Below are 10867 nucleotides of genomic sequence, written 5' to 3'. Positions count from 1 at the left end.
GATTTGGATGAAGTTTGGTTTGAAGATGAAAATATGTTTGGACATAATTTTTCAAAACATACTTCACTTTTTTTTTTTTTTGGAAAAAACATGAAATGTCTATACCCATAAGTTTTAAAAACTATCAAAAATACCCAACAACTCCGAAGAAAATTCATACAAAACAAGCGAAACAAATCTAAAGAAAATTCATACAAAACAAGTGAAACAAATCTAAAGAAAATTTATACAAACATTACAAGATTTTAGCAAATTACCTTCAAATTTTGTCTTTGCGGCGAATTGCCACAGATTGACACAACAACTACGGCGAAGGTATTCTTCTGTTTACAGAAAAGGGCAAAACTTTTGTATGGAGCAATTTTTAATTTTTTAAAAATACCAAATGATACTATTTTGGACGAAAAACAGCTCTTGAGCTGCTTTTGGAATTTAAAAATTTTCCAAAATATGAATATTTATAAACGAATAGGTATTTGCCAAAAAAATTTGGAAAAAAATTTGTCAAAATCTATAGCCAAACGGCGCAAGGTAAGTGACCTGGCAAATTAAAAATGGTGGTCTAATTTGGTAGCCTTTTGCTTACTTATGCCATTAGCTCTATAAGATAGTATTTCTATTCTTAATTAAATTCTCAATCGTTTATCAAATAAAGGAAGTATTTATACCTTGCAACAAATTTGCGTATTAAAGAAACTTCATGCAAAGAATTGTTAGTTGTTGCAAGTTAATACTCAAATCCATCATTGAGATTTCAGACTTCTTGAGGAAAAAAGTTAAATGCGTTTGAAATTCTAATTAATACCAGTGCCAGCCACTCAAAAATTTTAGTGGAATTGTCCACTTCTCCACGAATTGGTTAATTATCTAGGAAATTGTGTAACAATTTGCTATGCAATCTCGTGAACGCAAGTGGACAATGTCAATTTAAAATCATTATTTTGTCAATTATGATTCTCCTCAACAGCTGTTATAAAGAAAAAACATAAGACCATATCTCAACTATATATTCCCATTATCTGTGAAGTGCTGCACCCATTGCTCCACTTCATGTGAAAAACTTCAAGTAGTTTATTCTTAGGTCCTTGATTTTTCTATATATTGGCTCTATTATAAGATGTGTAATATACTCGGATATAAAAGAAGGGAGAAAGTATATATGAAGATGAAAACTAGTAGTATTACAAATTCTACGTTTGTATTACTTACTTGTTTTTCGATGTTGTTGTGCATCTCTCAACTGGCTAACGTTGTTGTCTGTGAGTGTAGCAGAAATATGGTGATCTTCAATTTTGGAGACTCAAACTCAGACACAGGTGGTTATTGTGCTGCCCATGGAATCAGATTTGGATATCCAGATGGTCGTTCCTTTTTTCATGATCAGCCATCTGATAGATTATGTGATGGACGATTAATTCTTGACTTTCTTTGTAAGCCCTTCTTGCTCTTTTTTTGTAAAACTTGTTAATTCCTGAAAATCCAATTTATCTAAGGTAGCTTAAATTGGAGTTTAAGAAAGAACCAAATTTATTTTGAATTTGTGCTTTAAACCTATCATAACATTTGCTTTAAACCTATCATAACATTTGTGTAACGGAAGTTTCTCATTAAGTGCGAAACAAAGAGTTTAAACGTTAAATTATTTTCAAATATAAAAATGCATTATTCTTTTCCAACATCAAAGTAACTTGCTTCCAATAAAAAGGTCAAATACATCGGCAGCCCCTTAAAGTTGTCCTCACTTTTCACTTAGACACTCTATCTTTAAGGGGCTGCCGATGTCTCTCACTGTCTCACATATGCAACTAGTAAACGGATATTTGATTTCTGTCCCAATATAATTTACATGATACCCTTTTCTTTTTAGTTAGTCCTAAAAATAACGATACCTTTTTAAGTGCGAAATAATATAATTTTTTTTACACCTTAATGAAATTGTTTACAATCACAAGGATATTTTTAAATATTATTAGATTACAAAGTTTCGAATGTTATTTTTTTCTTTTATAAACTTCTGGCTAGTCAAATATCATCACATGTAGGACGGAGAGGAGTATACTTATGTGGAGTTTTTCACGTCACCCTTCACAAGCACTCTTTTAACCCGTGAAAGTGTATACCAGGTAGGTAAACAATCAATATCCCTCAGCTCTCTTAGAATAGTTTTGATCAACTCATTCAAGAAATACTGCTGGAATTTCTTTTAAAGTTAGATACTTTGATCTTTTCAGGAAATACTCAAAATACTATTGTAGGAATGAGGCATATTAATTTACAGACTTCTGCGCCAAAAACAATTTATAGGAATGAATTTAATTAGTTCAAAGAAAAGACACGTTGTCACTTGACTTGAATCCATTTCCTTTTGGCAGTATTCATATATTTGTGTAGGGGTATACATGGACCGGGTTGGTTCGGTTTTTATCAAAACTAAACCAAACCAACTATATCGGTTTGGATTGATTCGATTTTGTCAGGTTTTTCGGATTTTTTTTACATGAATATTATTACAATCTTACTTTATTAAATTTTTTATAAGTAAATATGTGTTTAGTAAAAATTGAAAACTTGACAAATATATGAGCTAATAAAATATTCTTATGCAAGAATTTTCTTAGTAACACATGATAGGTACTTTTTTAGTTGTCTGGCAATAATTTTACGTTGATGTACACTTTCAAGGTTAACCGAATTTAATAATTAAACATAAAAATAAATACGAACCTATATAATGATATGTTCTATTTAACTTTAAATTATTTGAATACCATTTCAAATTCAAAAAAGATATAAGAATTTAATAGATCTTAACATATGAATAATGAAGAACAAAGAGATTGACGCATTTCAGTAACACTTGATAAGAAAGTGATCGTACAACTAATTATTTAAAGTTAATAAATATGGAGCACTTCATATTTAACTAGATATTACATCCCATAAGAGAATCGAAAATATTTCTAGACGTTTTTTTAAAGAAATTCTATAAAATTAAAGTCTTAAAATATAAATATTATATATTTATATATCAGTTTGGTCCGGGTTTATTTACTCAATACCAAACCAAATCAAACAAAACCTAATCGAGTTTTTTAATCGGATTGATTTGACTTTTCGGTTTGATACATTTTTTCCGATTCGATTTGTACACCCCTATATTTGTATACATAACAAGCTCTCTTTTACCCCGTGAAACAATATGGTGAGAAAATATTCTACTTTCTTTTTCTATAAATATATATACTACTAGTACTTTTGCATAGCCAAGATTTAAATTTTATTAGTTCTGGAATTTAAAGCTAGGACTTCAAGTTGTACATATTTAATTTAATTAAATATTGAACATTTATTAAATTCGGTCGTATTCAGACATTTACCTCCGCCGTACTATATTTACACACGAGTATTTTTTGGGCCGAGCCCGTGACTTTATCTCGGTGCTGCCACCCACGGTACTGTCAATTCTCCATTCTTACGACCCCATATGCAGCCTGCTTGCTAAGTTTTTAATAACAAATGGTTTTATAATCACTTCAACTACATAGAGGTGAATATTGTATTTTATTTGTCAAGTGTCTATAAGAGTGTTATGTAATATATTAAAATTTTTATTGTCACAGAAGCTATATCTCTATCATAAATTAGACACTCATGGATAGGATACATATTTATATTCAAGCCCCTAAGGCTCCTTGTCTGATCAGCGTGAATGAGAGAGTAATGTGGTTATTAATAAATTAAAATACTACCCAAAATAATTACTCAAAACATTCAATGACAAATACTAACTAATTAACTTTCTGTGGTGTGATACATGCTTGCAGGTGAAAGTCTGAACATGAGTTATTTGAATGCATATCTGGAATCTGTAAGACCAAATTTTAAGAACGGAGAAAATTTTGCAATAGGAGGTGCAACTATACTCCCCAAAAATGCTTTATTTACTCTGAGTACTCAAGTTCTTCAATTTATAAGGTTCAAAGCGCGGTCCCTTCAGTTACAATCCATAGGTAATTAAATAGCAGTATATATTAATGTTTACATATTCACTCCCCGCTTAACCTCAATTAATATGCTAATTTTTCAACTTTTAATTGGACAAGGTCTGAAAGACTTGGCCGAGGACGATTTCAAGAATGCAATTTACATGATAGACATAGGACAGAATGATATTGCAAATGCATTCTCCTACCTTTCACAAGCTTCTCAAGTTCTCGAAAAGATCCCTTCTTTCATATCTGAGATTCAAGCTGCAGTCTGGGTGAGTCTTTTTTCCTTAGGGTAAAGGTCCAAATTTGCGACTAACATCCAAATTACGCTCATTGTTTTTCTACGCTACACCTAATTTGTCCAATCAATAATTAGCAAATCGTCTCATATTTCCCTTTCAATTAACATAAAGTTGGTGGACTCCACGTGTTCAAATTTTCATTAAAAAGTCTAAATTTACCCCTTAACTTTTTTATTAAAATTCAAAATTACCCTCAAATTGGAGCTCCGTTAGAGGTCTAAGGACAAAAATGAGACTTTTTCCTAATGGTGGACACCTTAATATGAGATCAAAAGTCTAATGAAAGGCAAAATCTTCCAATTTCAAAGAGTATAGAGGAAAATTTGACCTGTACGTTATGCCTCATGTACGTTAAGCACAGTATATTGAGATGTTGAATGATCACCTTCATTATTAATTAACACAAATTAATAAATACAGGGCATATACAATCGTGGTGGGAAAAATTTCTGGGTTCATAACACGGGACCCTTGGGTTGTTTGCCACAGAGGCTTGCGACAAGAAATGTTAGTAATTTGAACGATTTGGATGATTATGGATGCATTAAGTCTATGAACGAAGCTGCGGAAACATTTAACAATCAGTTGCGCGCTCTTTGTGAACAGCTGAGGCTCCAAATGAATGACGCAACCATTGTGTACGTGGATATTTATGCCATCAAGTATGACCTCATCGCCCATTCGAGCGCTTATGGTGAGCTTAACTGAAGATTTCTACGTATTAATTGTTGCACAACACGCAAACTTTTTGAGTAGTCCTAAATATGAATTGTACGTCAAATTTAGAGCATGAAATTATAATTGGGCCAAAATTTAAAGACGAATCAGTATGGGGATAGCCCAAGTAACCCATTTTAAAGCTTGGGCTAATTTGAGCTCCATATATAGCCCAAATACTTTGGAGGAAACTTATCAAAACATCGAAAATGTGCTTTTTTTTAGTTTCATGTGCGTGATAATTTTCATATATAGCCCAATCCATTGATCGATTTGACCGTACGCCTAAATGTAGCTCAATTCGCCTCTTTGACACTCTTAAGTTGCAGATGCATAGCAAGTATTGGTTGATGTAGTATCCGTACAACTCTATTTGAACTATACATATAGTAGAACAGTACTCCAATATATTTAAAGAATATATTTTTATACTAAATTTGCATTCTGCATTTACTGATTACTAAATCTGATTTCGTCTGTGATAATAGGTATTCAAAATCCATTGATGGTGTGCTGTGGTTCTGGTGGTCCGCCTTACAACTATAATTCCAATATAACGTGTCGCCAAAGTGGGTATAGTTTGTGTGAGGAAGGCTCTGCATATATCAGCTGGGATGGAGTTCATTACACTGAGTATGCTAATGCAATTGTTGCCTCCAAAATACTCTCTACAAACTATTCCACTCCTCCTCTTGACTTGCATCACTTTTGTACCTAGAAATTCCTACTACTATTTAATAAGCTGTTGCTACTTCTTTTCTCTGTTACCGTTGTGAGTGACCAATCAAATAACTTTGTCAAACGTATCCAATGCAATATATATTTCTTGATGGAAGAAATGTTGAATCGATCTTTAGTTTCCATTCCAAATTAATTCGGGTTAGTTCTATGACGTACGTGATTGAACATTAAAGAGGAATTGCTTTAACGGAAAATGGAAAGCAAGAGGTTCCCCACGACGGTCTCGTGAAGGCACTCCTGATGGATCTCACAGAGATGGACAGGCTCAATTTGAAAATGTTGAAACCATGAATGAGGCTTTGCAAAAACTTATTGCCTCTCAAGTCAATAAAGCTCTTCAGACTTTTGTTAGCCAATTACCTGTTGCTCCACCCACATCTACTCCAAACAACAATACTTTGGAGAATCCTCGTTCTGGGTTGATTAATTCAGGCAGTGGTGGAACCCCTAGTGAAACACAAGAGGGAGACCCAGGTAATCCAGTTAATTCTGATTTACAAAATCTAGTACTAACCTTGCAAAAACAGCTTAAGGAGCAAAATGAACGCATAGAACAAATACCTGGGGTACCGCCCGTGATCAAGGGAGTAGATATAAATAAATATTCCCAACAACCATGGAAGCCAAGTGCTGCCCCCCTCCCAATTCCAAAGAAGTTTAAGATGCCTGATATTCCAAAGTATGATGGTACATCAGATCCACGAGATCACGTTACTGCATTCACAACAGGTGTCAAGGGCAATGATTTGACTAAGCAAGAGATTGAGTCGGTCTTGGTCAAAAAATTCGGTGAAACACTCACTAAAGGGGCCTTAACATGGTATTCTCTTTTACCTGAAAATTCTATAAATTCGTTTGCTGAGCTTGCAGATTTATTTATCAAAGCACACTCGGGAGCTCAAAAAGTTGAAAAGCGAATGGAAGATATCTTCAAAATCAAGCAAGGAGACTCAGAGTTGCTTAGAGAGTTCGTAGATAGATTTCAACGGGAAAGAATGACGCTGCCACGAGTACCTGACAATTGGGCAGCCATAGCCTTTGCTAGTAATTTGAATGAGAAGAGTTCAGAAGCCACGAGGCGACTCAAAGAAAGCCTTCGAGAATTCCCAGCAACAACGTGGAATGATGTCTACAACAGATACAGTACAAAGATAAGGATTGAAGAAGACATTATTTTACGACATAAAACAGAAGAAAAGGTAAGCTCAAGGCGTGTGGAAAATGAAAAGAGATCCGGTAAAAACAGGTACGAGCCATACATGGGACCTGCAGGGAAAGACTCACGATCAAGGCAAGATAATCAAAGGTACGATCACAAACCTAGAAACAAGGAGTCAGGCTCCTCATCGAAGTTCGGAAATGACCGGAACACACGCGGGTCACGAGACGATGATGGAAGTCTAAAGGCAAGGTTCGGTGGTTACAACTTCAACGTAAGCACCTCTGAACTCGTGGCTGTTTTAAGAAGCATGGGAGATAAGGTACGATGGCCAAAGGAAATGCGATCAAATCCGAACAGACGAAACCCTGATCATTGGTGCGAATTTCATAACGATCATGGGCATAAAACAGCAGATTGCAGGTTTCTACAAGGTGAAGTTGATCATTTGTTAAAACAGGGGTATCTTACTGAGTTGTTCAGTGAGAAAGGTAAACAAGCATACATGAAGAACAGGCAGGAGCCTCCAAAACCACCTTCGCCCAAGAGAACTGTCAACGTTATAAGTGGAGGTGAAGAGATCAATGATGTATCATATAAAAAGGTTTCAAAAGTGACAATTACCCACGGGAAGCGGCCTCGACATGTACTGGAAGAGGAGAATGTTATATTCAATAACGCAGACGCCGAGGGACTCATAACTCCGCATAACGACGCAATGGTAATATCTTTACTTGTACATGATACTAACGTGAAACGGGTTTTGGTTGATCCAGGTAGTTCTGTAAACATTATTTTAATACGGGTATTGCGCGAGATGCAAGCGGATGATAAATTAATTCCAAAGGCGCATACTTTGTCGGGATTTGATAACTCTAGTGTTGTAACAAAAGTGGAGGCAATACTTACTACATTCGCAGAAGGCGTCGTTAAAGATACCAAATTTCAAGTGTAGATATGGTAATGGCTTACAATGTGATTCTTGGGAGGCCATGGATTCATGACATGGAAGCTGTTCCTTCAACTTTACATCAAGTTATTAAATTCCCATCTCCATGGGGAATATGCCAAATCATAGGCGATCAACAGACATCTAGAAGCATCAATTCCGTTGCAGATTCAACTGTTAAAGGTGAAGACAAATAGCAATTACAGAATTTAGGTGAGGGTAACACGGAGTCAACCTCACCTGAGCAAAAGCAAACAGATCTGGATTCAAGACCTGATACCATTCAAGAACCGGAGGAGAACGACAACATCAAAACAACGATAGAAGAGCTAGAGGCCGTGGTGTTATTTATACATTGGCCCGAGAGAAAAGTGTACATAGGAGCTAATCTTAGCCCGGAGGTAAAACGTAAATTGATTGAATTTTTAAAAGCTAATGCGGACTGTTTTGCTTGGTCCCATTCTGACATGATAGGGATACTAACGGAAGTCATGACTCATAAGTTGAATGAAGATCCATCATATCCTCCCGTCAAGCAAAAGAAAAGAAAGCAAGGAACTTTCAAAAATAAGGTGATTCAAGAGGAAGTTCAAAAGTTGCTAAAAATTGGTTCAATTCGTGAGGTAAAATATCCTAACTGGTTAGCTAATACTGTTGTGGTTCCTAAGAAGAACGGTAAGTGGCGAGTCTGTGTAGATTACACAGACCTTAATAAAGCCTGTCCATAAGATTCCTTTCCTTTACCGCACATAGATCAGTTAATTGATGCTACTGCAGGGCATGAGCTATTAAGTTTTTTAGATGCATATTCACGCTATAATCAAATCAAGATGGATCCAGGAGATGAAGAAAAAACTTCTTTTATAACATACAGGGGGACTTACTGTTACAAGGTAATGCCCTTCGGTCTTAAGAATGCAGGTGCAACGTATCAAAGGTTGGTCACCCAAATGTTTCAAGAACATTTAGGTAAAACCATGGAAGTATATATAGATGATATGCTAGTTAAGACTCAACATTCAGAAGATCATATATCGCACCTATCTGATACGTTTAAAATTTTACGAAAATATTAATATGAAGTTGAATCCAGAAAAATGTGCATTTGGTGTGGCATCAGGAAAATTTTTAGGTTTTCTTGTTTCTAACCGTGGTATTGAAGTGAATCCTGCACAGATTAAAGCCATTGAAGAAATCCCTGATATACTTTCAAACAAAAAAGAGGTTCAAAGACTAACAGGAAGAATCGCAGCTTTGGGAAGGTTCATTTCTAAATCATCGGAAAAATGTTTTAAATTCTTCTCGGCTCTTAAGAAGCAGGATCATTTTGAATGGGATGAGGAGTGTCAACAAGCACTTAGGGATTTGAAAATATACTTGTCAAATCCACTTTTGCTAGCAAAACCCAAGGCTGGGGAGAAACTTTTCATCTACCTTGCTGTTTCAGAAGTTGCGGTAAGCGCGATTTTGGTACGAGAAGAGCAGGGTAAACAATCTCCTATCTATTATGTTAGTAAATCTTTGTTAGATGCAGAGACACGGTATCCACAATTGGAAAAATTAGCACTTGCTCTAATCATGGCATCTAGGAAGTTAAGACCTTACTTTCAATGTCATCCCATTGTTGTAGTGACTGCATACCCCCTACGTAATATATTGCATAAACATGAATTGTCAGGGAGGTTAGCTAAATGGGCCATAGAGCTAAGTGAATATGAAATCACGTACTTACCTAGAACAGCAATAAAATCACAGATATTAGCTGATTTCGTCGCTGACTTTAGCCAAGGGATGCAGCTAGAAGTAGAAAAAGAAGTACAAGTACTTAATGGGGCTAACCCAGGAACATGAACCTTATTTACTGATGGCTCATCTAACGTAAAAGGTGCAGGATTAGGAATTATTTTAGTACCACCTACGGGTGAAACTATTAGGCAAGCCATTAAATGTCATTCCGTAACTAACAATGAAGCGGAGTATGAAGCTGTGATTGCAGGTCTAGAATTGGCACGAGAACTTGGTATAAATCAAGTAGTGATCAAAAGTGACTCGCAACTCGTGGTTAATCAAATGCTGGGGACTTACACAGCTAGGGAAGCAAGGATGCAACAGTACTTGGAAAAGGTACGGGAACTGATAAAGCAATTCCAAACTTGGAAGGTCATACAAATATCAAGGGATGAAAATATTGAAGCAGATGCGTTAGCTAATCTCGCATCCGCAGCTGATGTGGCAAATGATGCAAATGCTTCAGTTATACATTTATTTCATTCAGTTCTTGAACCAGATAAGAATGAGGCAAATTTTAATAATTTAACTTGGGATTGGAGAAACGAAATTGTTTCTTTTTTACAGTATGGTACCGTCCCTGATGACAAGAAGCAAGCGCATGCACTTCGAGAAAAGGCTGCTCGTTACTGTTTAAAACAAGGGAATCTTTATCATAAGATGTTCGGTGGTCCATTAGCAAGATGCCTCAGACCTTCTCAAACGGAGTATGTAATGAGAGAAATACATGAGGGGCATTGCGAGAATCACGTAGGAGGAAGATCACTGGTGAGAACCTTGATTAGAGCAGGATACTACTGGCCTAAAATGGAGGAAGAAGCGGAAAGTTTCGTAGCTAAATGTGATAAATGTCAAAGGTACGGTAACAACATGCATAGACCTGCAGAATTGTTACATCCGGTCATAGCACCATGGCCATTCATGAAGTGGGGAATGGATATCGTGGGTCCATTACCACAAGCAAAAGGACAGGTAAAATTTTTGCTCATACTTACTGATTATTTCACTAAATGGGTAGAGGCAGGAGCATTTAAACAGGTACGAGAAAAGGAGGTCAAAGACTTCATTTGGCGTAATATCATCTGCCGATTTGGTGTACCAAAGAAGATTGTATGCGACAATGGCCCTCAATTTATCGGAGCTCAAGTCACAGAGTTTTTTGAGAGCTGGCAAATTAAGAGGATCACATCTACACCTTATCACCCAGTAGGCAATGGGCAAG

At 35.9% G+C, this 10867-nt stretch overlaps 1 protein-coding gene across 1 annotated transcript; it reads left to right on the top strand.

Moving 5' to 3' along the window:
- Positions 1–1006: 1006 nt before the first annotated feature.
- LOC109208848 (GDSL esterase/lipase At1g09390-like) lies at positions 1007–5843 on the top strand. Its single transcript, XM_019372002.1, has 5 exons — positions 1007–1430; positions 3825–4010; positions 4104–4261; positions 4712–4985; positions 5497–5843. The coding sequence occupies exons 1-5, from the start codon at positions 1118–1120 to the stop codon at positions 5724–5726; spliced, it is 1161 nt and encodes a 386-aa protein (XP_019227547.1). The 5' UTR covers positions 1007–1117; the 3' UTR covers positions 5727–5843.
- The last annotated feature ends 5024 nt before the right edge of the window (positions 5844–10867 follow it).

This window comes from Nicotiana attenuata, unplaced genomic scaffold, assembly GCF_001879085.1.
Source record: "Nicotiana attenuata strain UT unplaced genomic scaffold, NIATTr2, whole genome shotgun sequence".
NCBI classification, from domain to species: domain Eukaryota; kingdom Viridiplantae; phylum Streptophyta; class Magnoliopsida; order Solanales; family Solanaceae; genus Nicotiana; species Nicotiana attenuata.
Note: the sequence above shows the minus strand (reverse complement) of the source record. Positions and strands in the feature narration are given on the sequence as shown.